Genomic DNA, 15114 nt, shown 5'->3' with positions numbered 1-15114 from the left:
TGCCCCCCACTGCGGAGGAGGAGGAGGAGGAAGAGGACGAGGAGGAGGAGGAAGAGGAGGAAGGTGACAGCGATGGCTCGGAGCCGGAGGGCAGCTGCGATGAGGAGGAGGAGGAGGAAGAGGAGGAGGAAGGTGACGTCCCCGCTGGGCATCGGGGCTGCTCGGGTGGTCTGGAGGCGCTGATCGCCGCCGGCATCGACCTGGGGGAGCTGCCGGCGCTGGAGGAAGCCGAGGAGCCGCCCCCGGCCCCGCCTTCGCCTGCCCCCCACCCCTCAGGGATCCCCGGCATCGCCCTGCTCAGCGAACTCGCCGACCTGGAGCTGCGCCGGCGCCGCTGTGACCTGGCCAGGGAAGGTGGGTGACACACGGTGTCCCCAGGTGTCCCCAGCACGCCCCGGTGACTCCCAGCACCCCTGGTGCTTCTGCAGTGTCCTTTGTCCTGGGGGGTTTCGTGCCGTACCATGCCGTGCCGTACCATGCCGTGCCGTGCTGTGCCGTGCCATGCTGTACCATGCTGTGCCGTGCCGTGCCGTGTCGTGCTGTGCCGTGCCATGCCATGCTGTACCATGCTGTGCCGTGCCCTGCCGTGCTGTGCCCCGCTCGCAGCCAGGGCTCGGCTCCAGCGCTGGCTCCAGGCAGGCGAAGGGATTCCCTCCCGGCTTGGCTTCCCCAGGGAATCCCGGAGGCCCCAGCGGGGATGGCCGCACAACCTGGCACGGCCCCAGCCCGCGGGAGGGAGGGAGCGTGGGGGGGACCCCGTGCTGGGTTCAGGTGGGGACGCCGTGGGGCGAGGGGATGGCCGTGGGGTCCCACTCCCCATGGCATGGGCACGGGCTTGGCCGTGGGCGCGTGGGGCACATCCCCGTGGCACCCCCGGGCTGCGGGGCGTCCGTCCTTGCTGAGCCCCTGCCGTCCCCGCAGGTGAGGACGAGGAGCTGCTGGCCTTCAACCTGCAGAACCTGGCCACGGTGGCGGCCGCCTGGTCGCTGGTGGAGGCGGCGGGGCGGGAGGGCAGCCCCCCAGCGCTCAGCCCCCTGCCCGTGTCCCCCCCGCCCCGCGCCCGCGTCCCCCGGCGCAAGTACACCTGGACCCCCAAAACCAAGGCCGTGAGTGTCTCCTGCGGTGGGTGGGACGAGGGACGAGCCGTGCCCGGTCTCAGCCCCGGCTCCGAGGCCGCTGGCGCTGCCGGCTGTGCCCAAACCCCCCCTGGCCCCCCAGGTGTGCCCGCTGAAGGCGGCCATGGAGCAGCTCAACACGCAGGAGGTGGAGGTGCGGATGCGCCTGGCCGAGCTCCAGCGCCGCTACAAGGAGAAGCAGCGGGAGCTGGTGAGGCTGCAGCGGCGCCACGACCACGAGTACGTCCCCGTGTCCCCGTGTCCTCGTGTCCTCGTGTCCTCGTGTCCTCGTCCCCAGCCTGGGGGAGTAGGGGCAGCAGTGACATCGCTCAGTGAGTGCCCGTGCTTGGCCCGGGGGCTGTGGGGGCTCTGCTGACGGTGCCCCCCGTTTTCCAGGCGTGACGAGAGCTCCCGCAGCCCGGCGCGGCGCGGGCCGGGCCGGCCGAGGAAGAGGAAACACTCCAGCGCTCTGGGCAGGGCTGAGAGCCGCAAGGTCAAGTGAGTGACTGGTGCCATGAATTCCTCCCGCCCCGGCCCAGGGGGAAAAAATTAATCTGCAGGTTTTATGTCACAAAATGTTAGCGAGAGAGGGGATGGAGGGGGAGGAGGGAGACGGCAGCTGGGGCGTGCCGGGAGCCAGCCAGGGTCGAGTCCGGATCCTTCTGGGGGGTGCAGGAGGAGGCTGAGGGGTGCAGGGTCCTCTCAGGGGGTGCAGGATCCCCCCAGGGGGTGCAGTGTCCCCGTGCCCACACTGTACCCCCCCAGGGCAGTGAAGACCAGCCTGTCCCTGCTGTGTGCCGAGCTACGGGGGGACCCTGAGCCCCAGAAGAAGAGGAGCAAACTGGCGGGGAGCACCTTCGGCAGCCTCCAGGGCTCCCCGGTGAGTCCCGCGGGGTCTGGGGGGGGTCTGTCCTACCCCCGACACCCCCTGAGTCCCCCCGTTGTGGGGTGCTCTGCCCGGGATGGTGACTCATGGGGTGTCACAGCTGAAGCAGAAGGTGAAGAGCAAGGGGCTGCCTCCCGGGCTCAGCCCCTTCCGCCGGAGGGACCCCAACCCCGGTGCCCGCATCCAGAAGAAGCTGAACCGGCCCAAGGGCTCCAAGGGCTCCAAGTACCAGGGGCAGGACCCCGGTCCCCGGCAGCCCCCCCACTTCAGAGGCAAGGCTGGCACGGGGATGGGGGCGGGACTGGCATGGGGGTGAGGGGTGAGGTCCAGAGCGGGGTACAGGGGCGGGATGGGGATCTGGTTGTGAGCTGGTGTGGGATGGGGGACGGGTGTGTGGGACCTGGCATGGGGATGGGGATGTGAGGTCGGGGTTCTGGGGTCTGGCATGGCACTGGGGGCTCAGGGTCAAAGCTGGGGGTGCAGGGTCTGGGGGGCAGGACAGATGTGGAGGGTGGCTCATGCCAGGGGGTCACACACGGCCTCAACTCACCCCGTTCTGCGCTGGGGTGCAGGGGCCACCCCTGTGTGCAGGAGCCCCTCACCGCTGTCCTCTCCCCTTGCAGATGAACCCGAGGGTGACACGGACAGCGAGGAGGGGGACGAGGAGCCGGGGCTGTCACTGCCCACGGGGCCAGTGGCTGTGCTGGGACCATCCCCGTCCTCCGTGGTGAAGATGGAGGCCAACGAGAAGGCCAAGAAGAAAAAGGAGAGGCAGGGGCTGCTAGGTAATGGCATTCACCCCGGGAATGCCGGCGGGAGCAGGGGCAGGGACCCCGGCTTGGCACCGAGGGTGGGCAGCTGAGGTGCTCCAAGCCTGGACCTCCGTGGTGTCCCTGATGCCTGTCACCCCGTGGGGTGCCCTGTCCCCAGCAGGTCCCTGCCGCCTGGGCAGCCCCGAGGGCGAGGTGAAGATCAAGCGGCGGCCGGTGAAGCCGGGGGCAGCCGGGAAGCTGGAGAAGGTGCCGGGCCGGCGGAAGGCCGGGGGCTGCCCCGAGGGCAGCAAGAAGAAGCTGAAAGCCAAGGCCAAGGACAGCCTGAGGCCCCCGGCCCCCTGCGGCCCCAGCCCCCCGGGACCCCCCAGCAGCCTTTTTGGGGGCAGCGACCCCCGGCTGTTGGGGCCGCGGGACGAGGGGGCTCGGCTGGGAGAGAGGGGCAAGAAGGGCACCCGCAAGAGCAAAGGGCTGCAGGCGGCCCTCAGGGTGAGCAGGGGCGGGGTGGGGGCACCTCGGGTTCGGGGACGGGGACGTGCGGTGTCTGGCTGGGCTGGGGCCACCGACGGGACCAGGCCGTGGCGGGGCTGGGGTGACTGGGGGGGGTCCAGTGAGGTGTGGGTGCAGGTTTTTGGGGGTGGTTGTGGGGCGCTGATGGAGCTGTGGGGTGCAGAGGAATGGTGGCAGGTTCTGCACAGGTGCTGGTGGAGCTGGAGGGGCACCAGTGCAGGGTCTGGGGTGGTGGGAGGCTCTGGTGAGCCCTGGGGGTGCTGGGGTCACGCAGAGGGGTCATCGTCGGGCCCTGACCACCCCGTGCAGCGCAAGAACGGGGCGCTCTCGCTGGCCCTCTCCCCCCGGAGCGCCAAGACCATCCTGAGCAAGGGCAAGAAACTGGCCAAGGTCAAGAGCAAAGTGGCCACCAAACAGGTGAGACCCGTGGGGGGTGCCCCCCGCCCTGGCACGGCCCCCTTTTCCCCCCACCCACCCCAAGCCTCCTCCTGCAGTGCAAGGGCCGGGCCGTCAGCAAACTCCTGGAGAGCTTCACCGTGGAGGACGACTTCGACTTCGACGACAACAGCAGCTTCTCGGAGGAGGAGGAGGAGCTGGGGGGCTGCCTGGGCGGGGGGGTGCGCGGGGCGGTGCCCCACGCCTGCGCCATCCAGAAGGAGGATCTGCGGGATGGGCTGCACATCCTGATCCCCAAGGAGGACAGCCTCCTCTACGCCGGCAGCGTGCGCACCATCCAGCCCCCCGACATGTGAGTGGGTCCCGGACATCTGGGGGGGGCGTCCCAGGCATTTTGGGGGGGGTCCCAGGCATTTGAAGGGGGCACCGAGGTGGGTGCTGACCCCTTCTGTGCCCCTTCCCCAGCTACAGCATCATCATCGAGGGTGAGCGGGGGAACCGGCAGCACATCTACTCGCAGGAGCAGCTGCTGCAGGAGGCGGTGAGCGGGTGCTGGGGATCAGGCTGAGGGCTCGGGGAGGGGGTCCAGGACCCCACAAGCCCTGACGGGGGGGTTCCCCGCAGGTCCTCGACGTTCGGCCGCAGTCCCGCCGGAGCCTTCCTCCCGGCACCCGCGTCTGCGCCTACTGGAGCCAGAAATCGCGGTGCCTCTATCCGGGGAACGTGGTGCGAGGTGAGGCCGGGTGGGCTCAGCCGGTGGGGCGGGCGCTGCCGGGGGTCCCGCGCCCGCCCCGACGCCCCCCTGTGCCGCAGGCTCCTCCAGCGACGAGGAGGAGGAGGACGCCGAGGCCGTGCTGGTGGAGTTCGACGACGGGGACACGGGGCACATCGCCGTGTCCAACATCCGCCTGCTGCCCCCCGACTTCAAGATCCAATGTGAGGGGCCAGGGCGGGATCCCGGGATTTGGGGGGGCTGCAGGGGGGGCGCGGGGCCGGCGCTGACCCCACGCCGGCCCCGCGCTCCCCGCAGGCACCGAGCCCTCCCCGGCGCTGCTGGTGTCCAGCTCCTGCCGGCGGGCGAAGCGGGCGTGTGGCGACGTGGGCACCCCCGGGGCGCTGCCCCCCACGCTCTGCCCCGACCACGGGCCCCAGCCCTCCCGGAATTCCGGCAGGAAGGCGGCCGGCAAGGAGAAAAGCGGTATGGAGGGGAAGGAGCAGGATCCCCTGCTGGGCTGGGATGAGGGGAATGGTGTTGGGGTGGGGGAAGGCGCTGGGATGCGAGAGCTTTTGGGACGAGGGAAGGATAGTGGGGACGAGGGAAGGATAGTGGGATGAGGGGAAGTGTGCTGGGGTGTGGGGAAGGCTGTTGGGATGTGGGGAAAGGTGAAAGGTGCCAGGATGCAGGCGGGGGAACAGATCCATGGAAGGGTGCGGGGATGTATGGAAGGGTGCTGGGGTGCAACGATGGGGTTAAGGGGGCTGGGAATACTGGGGGGCAGAGAAAGGTGAGGAGGAAGGGGTGGCACGATGGGGGTGGAGATCAGCCCCACAGCCTCCCTCCCTCCCTGCTCCCGTGGCCTGCGGAGCCCTGACCCCCGTGTTCCGCAGGCAAGGCCCTGGAGGGGCTGTCGGGGGGCCGGGGGCCGGCGCTGGGCGACCCCGCGGCCGGGCGGCGCGGAGGGTCCCTGCTCAGCTGGGCCGCCGTGGCGCAGACCAAGCGGAAGGCGGCGAACAAGGGCTCGGCCGTGCTCCAGAACCTCTTCCAGGTGAACGGCAGCGCCAAGAAGCTGCGGGCCAAGGAGAGCCTCTTCCCTCTGCACCACCACCACCACCACCTCGCCGCCCCCGTCTTCGGCAACGCCTTCGGCGCCGACTCCTTCGGCCGCATCGCCGGCTCCTACGGCTCCTTCGGCGCCGGCGCCGGGCTGGTGCTGCCGGCGGCCCAGAAGCTGCTGCGCTCCAAGAAAGCCGAGCGCCTGGAGGCCGAGGCGGGCAGGAGCGGGCGCAGGAAGGCGACGGGCAGCGAGTTCCTGGTCAAGCTGGACCACGAGGGGGTGACGTCCCCCAAGAACAAGACGTGCAAGGCGCTGCTGTTGGCCGAGAAGGACTTTGGGGCCAGGCTGGAGCGGCCGCTGGGCAGCCACGGCTACGGACACTCGGGCCTGGGCGGCCGGGAGCGCAGGGGCCGCGCTGCCGCGCACCCGCTGCCCGTGGGGCTGGCGCTGCGCAAGTACTCGGGGCACGGGGACTTCGCCCTGAACTGCGACAGCGACTGCCACAGCTCCTACTCGGACATGGACGAGGACGAGGACGCCGGCGGCCTCGGCGCCGACGTCCCCTCGCGCTTCATGACGCGCCTTTCCGTGTCCTCCTCTTCCTCGGGCTCCTCCACCTCGTCCAGCTCCGGCTCCATCTCCACGTCCAGCCTGTGCTCCTCGGACAACGAGGACTCCTCCTACAGCTCGGAGGACGAGGACTCGGCGCTGCTGCTGCAGACCTGCCTGTCGCACCCGGTGCCGGCGCTGCTGGCGCAGCCGGACGCGCTGCGGCCCAAGGGCGCCGCGCCCCAGCGCTGCTTCCTGTCCAAGGCGGCCGCCGCCGGCCCCAAGGCCAAGCTCAAGCGCAAGGATCCCCTCAGCTTCGCCAAAGCCAAAGAGTTCTCCCGGCGGCAGCGCCTGCCCTCGGTGGAAAACCGGCCAAAGATCTCCGCCTTCCTGCCCGCGCGCCAGCTCTGGAGGTGGTCGGGGAACCCCACGCAGGTAAGGAGTCCCACAGCAGCTGAGCCGCACGGCCGGCGCCCGGCTCCCGGCACAGACGGCGCCCGCCGTGCGCACCCGCGGCACGGCGTGGGAGGGAAGGAGCGGGCGCAGCTCGGGGCGGGGGGCACGGGTGGGTGTCAGGGCAAGGGGCAAGGTGCAGAGCCCTGGATGCTCGGGGTGCCGTGGACACCGGCTGCGAATGCCAGCGCAGGCTGGTGATGACACCGGCCGTGTCCCTCGAGCCGGCAGCACTGCTGACAGCGCCTTGTCCCTCGTTCCGTGAGCCCCGGCGCTGCCCTCCACGTCCCCCCGCGGGGTCCCCGCGCCGGCCGGGCGGGTCTGGGGGTCCCCGTGGCGGCGCTGAGCCCGCGTCCCCTCGGCAGCGGCGCGGCATGAAGGGCAAGGCGCGGAAGCTGTTCTACAAGGCCATCGTGCGGGGCAAGGAGACGCTGCGCGTGGGCGACTGCGCCGTGTTCCTGTCGGCCGGGCGCCCCAACCTGCCCTACATCGGCCGCATCGAGAGCATGTGGGAGTCCTGGGCCAGCAACATGGTGGTCAAGGTCAAGTGGTTCTACCACCCCGAGGAGACCAAGCTGGGCAAGCGCCAGAGCGACGGCAAGGTGAGGGCAGGGCTGGCTCCGGGGGCAGGGAGCCGCGTGCCAGCTCAGGGAGCCGCGTGCCGTGTCACGATGTGGCCACACGCCGTGTCAGGTAGCCATGCACCGTGTCATGCGCATCGTGCCAAGTAGCCACACAACGCGTCAGGTAGCCACACGTGGTGTCGAGCCGTGTGTCACGCCAGGGAGCCATGAGGTAGCCAGGTGCCAGGGCAGGTAGCCAGGTCCCATGTCGTGGAGCCACGCATGGCCGTGCACCACCTCAGGTAGCCATGCACTGTTCCAGGTGGCCATCTCCCAGACCAGGTGGACCTGTCCCTGGCCAGGTAGCCGTGTCCCCAGCCAGGTAGCCACATCCCATAGCAGATAGCCATGTCCCCAGCCAGGTAGCCACATCCCACACCAGGTAGCCACGTCCCACACCAGGTAGCCATATCCCATAGCAGGTAGCCATATCCCACAGCAGGTAGCCGTGTCCCCAGCCAAGTAGCCACATCCAGTAGCAGATAGCCATGTCCCACACCAGGTAGCCACATCCCCACAGCAGGTGGCCCTGTCCCACAGCAGGTGGCCCTGTCCCACAGCAGGTAGCCGTGTCCCCATCCAGGTAGCCACATCCCACGGCCGGCAGCCCCGTGCCGGCCCAGGCAGCGGCAGTGACGGCGCCTTGTCCCCGCAGAACGCGCTGTACCAGTCGTGCCACGAGGACGAGAACGACGTGCAGACCATCTCGCACAAGTGCCAGGTGGTGGGGCGGGAGCACTACGAGCAGCTGACGCGCGGCCGCCGCTGCCAGGACCGCCAGGACCTCTATTACCTGGCGGGCACCTACGACCCCACCACGGGGCGCCTGGTGACCGCCGACGGGGTGCCCATCCTGTGCTGACCCCCGGGGCGCCCGCCCGGCGCCGCCCCTGACGCCAAGGGCGACGCTGGGGGGACGTCGGGGGGCGTGGGGGGGGGGCTCCCCTACAAGCCATAACTTTCCCTAGTACCTCTGACTGTTTGCCAGCAGGTGAAGCAGAAATCAGGTGTGTTGTTCTATTTATTTTGCCTGTAAATATTGTATTTCTTCCGGGAAGTTTTATGGAAAAGCGAGGAAGGGGAAGGGAAAAAAAAAAAAACAAAACCAACGACGATGGGGAAAAAAAAAAAAAAAAAAAGACAAAAAACGATGGGGGGGGGAAAAAAAATCACAAAAAAAATAATAATCCTCGGGGAAGGGGGTGGGGTGGGGGGGTCGTTTCAGTGCACTGTGTCCTCCAGCCTGGGGGGACGGGGACAGCGGGGAGCGCTGTACAGAGGGGGCCAGGGCGGGGGGCTCGGCCCCGGGCGGGGGGCCCAGCGCCGCCGTCCCCAGTGCAATAGTGGGGTGACCGCGGGGGGGACACCCCGGGGGGACCACGGGGACCCCGCGGGGCCGGCGGACGCTGGCCCGTCCCGCCGCCGCTGCCTGGAAAATAATGTACAGGGGCTTTTCCAGTGTAAACACTAAAAACAAACAAACAAACAAACAGACAAAAAAAAAAAATCCCGCGAAACAGGATTTAAAAAACAAAAACAAAAACAAAAAAAACCCAAAAGGACAAAAAAAAAAAAAAAAAAAAAAGGAGCAAAGGGTTAAACAAAGGTTTTATGAGCCGCCATTCCTGTAAAGGCCTTTTACTATGGAACTTTTTTATGGATAACTTGGCTTATGAATAAATATATGAACCGTTGCTGGCGCTGGCTCTGCTCTTGGCTCTTCCTCGGTTTCCCTTGTACTGTGACCATCCCTGGAACTCCTAGTTGTGGATCAGGGATGGATCGGGGATGGATTGGGAATGAATCAGGGATGGAGCAGGGAGGGATCAGGGATGGAGCAGGGATAGATCGGGGATGGATAAAGGATGGATCTGGGATAGATCGGAGATGGAGCAGGGGTACATCGGGGATGGATAAAGGATGGATCGGGGATGGAGCAGGGAGGGATCAGGGATGGAGCAGGGATAGATCGGGGATGGATAAAGGATGGATCGGGGATGGAGCAGGGAGGGATCAGGGATGGATCGGGGCTGGATCGGGGATGGATAAAGGATGGATCGGGGCTGGATCGGGGATGGATAAAGGATGGATCGGGGATGGAGCAGGGAGGGATCAGGGATGGAGCAGGGATAGATCGGGGCTGGATCACTCAGGGCCTGTTCCCCTCTCCCCACGTGGGCTCAGACGGACGGGCAGCGCTGCCTCACCATTGGTCGAGCCTCCGCCAATCAGCGGGGGCCGAGCCGGCGGCCGGGCTCCCATTGGCTGTCGGGGCGCGCTTTTGTTCTCGGCACAGGCGCGCGCCGCCGGACCCCAGCCCGGGCCGCCAGGGGGCGCTGTGGGCGGGGCAGGGCTCGAGCGCAGGTCCGTGCTGCCCCCTGGCGGCCGCATCGCGACAGAGCAGAACACACCGGGGGGGACAGAGGGACACTGGGGGGGACAGAGGGACACCGGGGGGGACAGAGGGACATTGGGGGGGACAGAGGGATATTGGGGGACAGAGGGACACTGAGGGACAGAGGGATATTGAGGGACAGAGGGACACTGGGGGGGACAGAGGGACACTGAGGGACAGAGGGACGGTGGGGGACAGAGGGACACTGGGGGGGACAGAGGGACACCGGGGGGGACAGAGGGATATTGGGGGACAGAGGGACACTGAGGGACAGAGGGACGGTGGGGGACAGAGGGACATTGGAGGGACAGAGGGACACTGAGGGACATTGGAGGGACAGAGGGACATTGGAGGGACAGAAGGACAGTAAGGGGACAGAGGGACATTGGGGGGACAGAGGGACATTGGGGGGGACAGAGGGACACTGTGGGGGGCGACAGAGGGACACGGTGGGGAAATATTTGGTGAACAGGGAAAGGGATGGACAGACAGACACGGGCTCAGCAGAAGGACAGATGGGCAAGTGTCAGGACAGAGAGCTGCGTGCTGGGACGGACAGACAGACGGACAGGGACACGGCTGGAGGGATACACTGGACAGGTTGGCAAAGGGATGGAAGGGCGGCCGGACAGACGGATGGACACGGAAAGGGACAGATGGACAGGCAGACGGGCACAGGGAGCGATGGACAGATGGATGCAGGGGGGATGGACAGCTGGACAGACAGACCGATGCAGGGAGCGATGGACGGTGAGCCAGGCAAGCGCAGGGCCGGGTGGACAGACAGATGGACGCTGGGAGGAATGGACAGCTGGATGGACAGATGGATGTAAGGAGGCCAGACGGACGGACAGAGGGATGGCAGCACGGCGGGCACAGAGCAGTCGGGGGGGACAGACAGACAGGTGCAGGGTGGGATGGACAGAGGGACAGCTGCAGCAGCTGAGGGCCGGTGCCACACGCTAGGGGGGGGCCAGCTCAGCTGGGGGGACCCTGGGGACCCCCACCCACAGCGGGCCAGGGTCAGCACAGGGGGACCCTGAGGCCCTGGGATGTCCCTGGCACCGAGGGGACAATGTCACCAAGGACCCTGTGACACCCTCAGCCCCCAGCCAACCCCCAGCCCACGGTCATGTCACCCAGGGCCCTGGGACACCACCCCAGGGTGTCCCGAAGGGATCCCCCACCCACCCTGGGGGTCCCTGGAGCCAATCCCACCCCTCCCAAGACCCATCCCCTGGCCTGCGGCACATCGGTATCCAAGAAATGGAGTGGGAAGAGATGGAGAGCCCCAGGCAGGGACAGGGCAGGTGGGCAGCACCCCTGGGCTCCCAAGAGAAAATCCAGCCCATGAAGAACAGCTCAAGCCCCAAAACACGGATTTTTAGCCCCAAAAAAACCCCACCCCAGCTTCCTGGGGAAGCTCCCACCCACCCCCTTACCACACAAACCCATCCGGAGTTACTGCAGCTTTTTACCATTTTATTTTCCTTACACAATGAAGTGTTGTTGGGCGTTACAGTTTCTCAACTTTTCGGATGATTTTTAAACAAATTTTGGTTGTTTGTCTTTCCTACCGTCACGTGAGAACATTAAGGCAACGTACAAAAAAAAAAAAAAAAAAAGATAAAAGAAAAAAAAAAATCTGACATAAATTAAAACAATGCAGAAAATTTACAGGTGTAAATGCAGAGTTTTCAGCAACTCTGAGCTGAGGAACTCGAGCCCCGTGGTGGATCAGGGAGAGGAGGAGGAGGAAGATGAGGAGGGGTGTAAGGCTCGGATGCGATATGTTTTTGTCGTTTTTTCTTGTTTTTTTTTTCCCAACCTTGCTAGAAACGGTGAAAAAAAAAAAGATTCTTGATGGACTCCTACCAGCCTCTACAGGAAACCTGGAATACTCCACACGGGATGTACGGCAACGTCTGGCTCCAAATACCCTGTACAGAGCGGGCCCAGGCCGCTGTCAGTGTGGGGGCGCCCGGGACAGGGAAATCCCGGGACGGGGGAGCCCCGGGGATCCGATCCGTACAGGGTATGAGCTCAGGGCCCGGCTAACTTGGCTACAACAAGGTCAAATCGAGTGACAGCGCGCCCATCCACGTGTCTAACATCGGGCACAGACTTCCCGAGGGCGGGATTCTTTTGGAAGAAAGGCTTATTCCAGTTGCAGGAGGCTGGCGTGAGGTGTATGGATGCCTGGGCACGCCTCCCGGGCGTGAGGCGGCGGCGGGGCCCGCAGTCCGTTTAGAAGCATTTACGGTGCACGATGGAGGGGCCCGACTCGTCGTACTCCTGCTTGCTGATCCACATCTGCTGGAAGGTGGAGAGGGACGCCAGGATGGAGCCGCCGATCCACACGGAGTACTTGCGCTCGGGCGGGGCGATGATCTGCGAGGGGAGAGGAGAAAAGAGCGGGGTCAGAGCGAGTCCAGCCCCCCCTGTGCCCACCCCGCCCTTCCCCACGGAGCCCCAAACTCACCTTGATCTTCATGGTGCTGGGGGCCAGCGCCGTGATCTCCTTCTGCATGCGGTCGGCGATGCCCGGGTACATGGTGGTGCCCCCGGACAGCACCGTGTTGGCGTACAGGTCCTTCCTGATGTCCACGTCGCACTTCATGATGGAGTTGAAGGTGGTCTCGTGGATGCCGCAGGACTCCATGCCTGGCGGGGAGAGGGAGGCAGGTTCATTAGCGCCGCGTCCCTCTCCCGGTGGCGCCGCCCCTCTCCCGGCGGAGCAGACCCCACCCACACCTACCCAGGAAGGAAGGCTGGAAAAGCGCCTCCGGACACCGGAACCTCTCGTTGCCGATGGTGATGACCTGCCCGTCGGGCAGCTCGTAGCTCTTCTCCAGCGAGGAGGAGGAGGCGGCCGTGGCCATCTCCTGCTCGAAGTCCAGCGCCACGTAGCACAGCTTCTCCTTGATGTCGCGCACGATCTCGCGCTCGGCCGTGGTGGTGAAGCTGTAGCCCCTCTCTGTCAGGATCTTCATGAGGTAGTCGGTGAGGTCGCGGCCGGCCAGGTCCAGACGCAGGATGGCGTGGGGCAGGGCGTAGCCCTCGTAGATGGGCACGGTGTGGGTGACACCGTCCCCGGAGTCCATTACAATGCCCGTGGTGCGGCCAGAGGCGTAGAGGGACAGCACGGCCTGGATGGCCACGTACATGGCCGGGGTGTTGAAGGTCTCAAACATGATCTGCAAGGAAGAGAAGAGGCCGTGAGCAGCGAGCCCCGAGCTGGGTGCGCGCACTCGTGTTAGAACACGCATGCTGCATGCAGAGCAACCCCGGTGTGTGAAGGGAAAAGCCAAAGGATGCAGGCAGAAACACAAATGAAAGAACCTGAGGCGTCAGGGGAGAAATGCCAGGAGAACAGAACCCTGAAAATGTCGGGAGAAAAAAAAAAAAAAAAGAAAGAACAAAAAATTCAGGTTTCAGATGTAACAAGGAAGATTCGTGAAGGAAATGAGCGAGGGGGACCAGTGGGTGGAGAGAACACGGTACCTGCGTCATCTTCTCTCTGTTGGCCTTGGGGTTCAGGGGAGCCTCTGTGAGCAGCACCGGGTGCTCCTCGGGGGCCACACGCAGCTCGTTGTAGAAGGTGTGGTGCCAGATTTTCTCCATGTCATCCCAGTTGGTGACGATGCCGTGCTCGATGGGGTACTTGAGGGTCAGGATGCCCCTCTTGCTCTGCGCCTCGTCCCCCACGTAGCTGTCCTTCTGCCCCATGCCCACCATGACACCCTGCGGAACCGAACGGGTGAGTCAGCGCCGCCCCTGCCGCGCCTCGGACCCGGCCCCAGCCCCGGGCCCGGCCCGCGACCCCCGCCCGCCTCACCTGGTGCCGCGGGCGGCCGACGATCGAGGGGAACACGGCGCGGGGAGCGTCGTCCCCGGCGAAGCCGGCCTTGCACATGCCGGAGCCATTGTCGATGACGAGGGCGGCGATTTCCTCTTCCATGGCGGAGGCTGCGGCGGGAGGAAGGGAAGGGCCGGCTCAGCGCCCGCCGCGGCCCCGGGAGGAGCCGCTGGCGCCGGGCCATGCCCGGCCCCCCCCCGCTACGGCGCCCCAATGGTTTCTCCCGTCTGAATAGCCCGTTTGAATCTCCCGCGCGCTGACGTCACCCACCGCCTCCACCAATGGCGAGGCAGCCCCCATCAAACCCCCACCGGCCCGTATCCACGGCCGGCACCATCCCAACGCGGCGCGGGGGGGATAAGCGGGGGTAAGGGGGGAGGACACACGCTACTCGGCCGCAGCCCACGGCGGGGCCGAGGGGAACCGATCGTGGTAAAAACTGCCTACCCCGCCCCCGGGGAACGCGGGGAAAGCGGCGGCGGGGGCGCGGCGCGGGGCCGTGCGGTACCTGCTGCGCGGGGGTCGCTTCTGAGGGCGCTGCGGTGACGGTGCCGCCTGGTCCGCTGCCACCGGCTGAGTGAGACCGCACGGCTGCCAGCCCCGCGCTTTTATACCCGGGGGCCGAGAGCCCCGCCCCCTCGGCCGAGAACATCGCCATATATGGAGATCTTTCAGAAACGGGCGCTCTCATTGGCCGGCGCGGCCCAGGCCACGTGGGGCGGCTGCCGGGCTGGCCCCGCCCCGCGGCACCCCGGAACCTGCATGGGGCGGGGGGGTGCGGGGGGGTGCGGGGGGGGCGCCCCCCGGCTCCGGCGGGACCCCCCGATCCCGGCGGGACCCCCCCGGCCGCGCCCCGCCCCGGGCACCTCCGGAACCCCTCCCGGCAGCGCCTCCGGCAGTGCCGGGCCCCGCGGGCCCGGCCGGGCCTGGCCCCGCGCCCCCAAGTTGGGACCGCGCCCCGCGCCCTGGGCAGCGGCGGGCAACACCTGCACCCCACCCGGGCACCGGGACACCCCCACTTACCGCAGCTGCACCGCGCACCCCGGCGCCGGGACCCCCCCTTCCATGGCACCTGCACCCCCAGCTGGCAATGGGACCCCCCCTTACCCACCTGCACCCCCAGCCAGGGCACCCGGGCCCCCCTAGTGGGTCCTGCACACCTCACCCGTGACACCCACCCGGGACCCCCCGGCCATGGCCCCACGCACACAGCACCGCGCTGGGGACCCCCGGTGCGCCCCGAGTGGTCCCCAGCTGCACTCCCGACTCCGCCCTGCGCCCCGCCAGGTGACAGTGCCATCCCAGAGGTGACACCGCTCACTGGCGGGTGCTCCCCGGGGTACGGACACCCCCTGACCCCCCGCGCTCCCCCAGCAGTGCAGGCCCGGCTGTGCCGCCCCTGCAGCGCGGGGACAGCGCACACCTGTGCTGACATCGCAGTGACCCCAGTGACACCCCGGCTGCAGCCCCCTGCCCCAGTGCAGCCTCCCTTGCCCCTTTTCCTCGGGGGGTGCCCCGGGCCCTGTGCCCGCCCTGCCATGGGGGGGTCGCGGCCGTGGCTCCCACCTGTGCGGTGCCAGGCAGGTGCGTGCCGGGGGTCCTGGGTGGTCACGCGGTGGGACCAGGTAGCCACGCCCCGTGCCAGGTGGCCATGCACTGTGTCAGGCGCCACATAGCACGCCAGGTAGCCTTGCACCACCTCAGGTGGGCACACACTATGTCAGGTAGCCACAAACGCTGTGCCAGAGGCCCAGGCGCCACACCAGGTAGCCATGTACCGCTC

General features: G+C 67.0%; 2 protein-coding genes across 3 annotated transcripts; one reads left to right on the top strand and one right to left on the bottom strand.

Annotated features, from left to right (window-relative positions):
- Positions 1 to 6: 6 nt before the first annotated feature.
- Positions 7 to 8147, top strand: BAHCC1 (BAH domain and coiled-coil containing 1). Of its 2 annotated transcripts, XM_040081463.2 has the most exons (17): positions 7 to 354; positions 922 to 1106; positions 1219 to 1355; positions 1512 to 1613; positions 1881 to 1995; positions 2102 to 2273; positions 2625 to 2786; positions 2932 to 3260; positions 3591 to 3698; positions 3776 to 4029; positions 4143 to 4218; positions 4302 to 4410; positions 4491 to 4613; positions 4708 to 4875; positions 5286 to 6436; positions 6820 to 7056; positions 7733 to 8147. In XM_040081463.2, exons 3-17 carry the CDS (start codon positions 1240 to 1242, stop codon positions 7937 to 7939), a joined length of 3429 nt encoding a protein of 1142 aa, XP_039937397.1. In that variant the 5' UTR covers positions 7 to 354; positions 922 to 1106; positions 1219 to 1239; the 3' UTR covers positions 7940 to 8147. The 2 variants fall into 2 exon arrangements, with proteins under 2 accessions (XP_039937397.1, XP_039937396.1); XM_040081462.2 differs by lacking the exon at positions 7 to 354 and having other exon boundaries at positions 1007 to 1106; positions 2935 to 3260.
- A 2786-nt stretch (positions 8148 to 10933) lies between these two features.
- Positions 10934 to 13961, bottom strand: ACTG1 (actin gamma 1). The gene is made up of 6 exons (XM_040081456.1): positions 13840 to 13961; positions 13311 to 13441; positions 12977 to 13216; positions 12231 to 12669; positions 11955 to 12136; positions 10934 to 11863 (listed from the first exon to the last, which is right to left on the bottom strand). Exons 2-6 carry the CDS (start codon positions 13431 to 13433, stop codon positions 11720 to 11722), a joined length of 1128 nt encoding a protein of 375 aa, XP_039937390.1. The 5' UTR covers positions 13434 to 13441; positions 13840 to 13961; the 3' UTR covers positions 10934 to 11719.
- Positions 13962 to 15114: the final 1153 nt, after the last annotated feature.

Source organism: Hirundo rustica, chromosome 18, assembly GCF_015227805.2.
Source record: "Hirundo rustica isolate bHirRus1 chromosome 18, bHirRus1.pri.v3, whole genome shotgun sequence".
Lineage (NCBI taxonomy): Eukaryota > Metazoa > Chordata > Aves > Passeriformes > Hirundinidae > Hirundo > Hirundo rustica.
Note: the sequence above shows the minus strand (reverse complement) of the source record. Positions and strands in the feature narration are given on the sequence as shown.

Excerpts from the sequence above, each read along its gene's own strand:
- BAHCC1 (XM_040081463.2), top strand. The coding sequence starts at position 1,240 with ATGGAGCAGCTCAACACGCAGGAGGTGGAGGTGCGGATGCGCCTGGCC. Across the intron at positions 1,996-2,101 it reads GCAGCCTCCAGGGCTCCCCG|CTGAAGCAGAAGGTGAAGAG; the intron begins GTGAGTCCCGCG and ends GGGGTGTCACAG. Across the intron at positions 2,787-2,931 it reads GGAGAGGCAGGGGCTGCTAG|CAGGTCCCTGCCGCCTGGGC; the intron begins GTAATGGCATTC and ends CCCTGTCCCCAG.
- ACTG1 (XM_040081456.1), bottom strand. The coding sequence starts at position 13,433 with ATGGAAGAGGAAATCGCCGCCCTCGTCATCGACAATGGCTCCGGCATG. Across the intron at positions 12,670-12,976 it reads ACAGAGAGAAGATGACGCAG|ATCATGTTTGAGACCTTCAA; the intron begins GTACCGTGTTCT and ends TCTTCCTTGCAG. Across the intron at positions 12,137-12,230 it reads TTTCCAGCCTTCCTTCCTGG|GCATGGAGTCCTGCGGCATC; the intron begins GTAGGTGTGGGT and ends TCTCCCCGCCAG.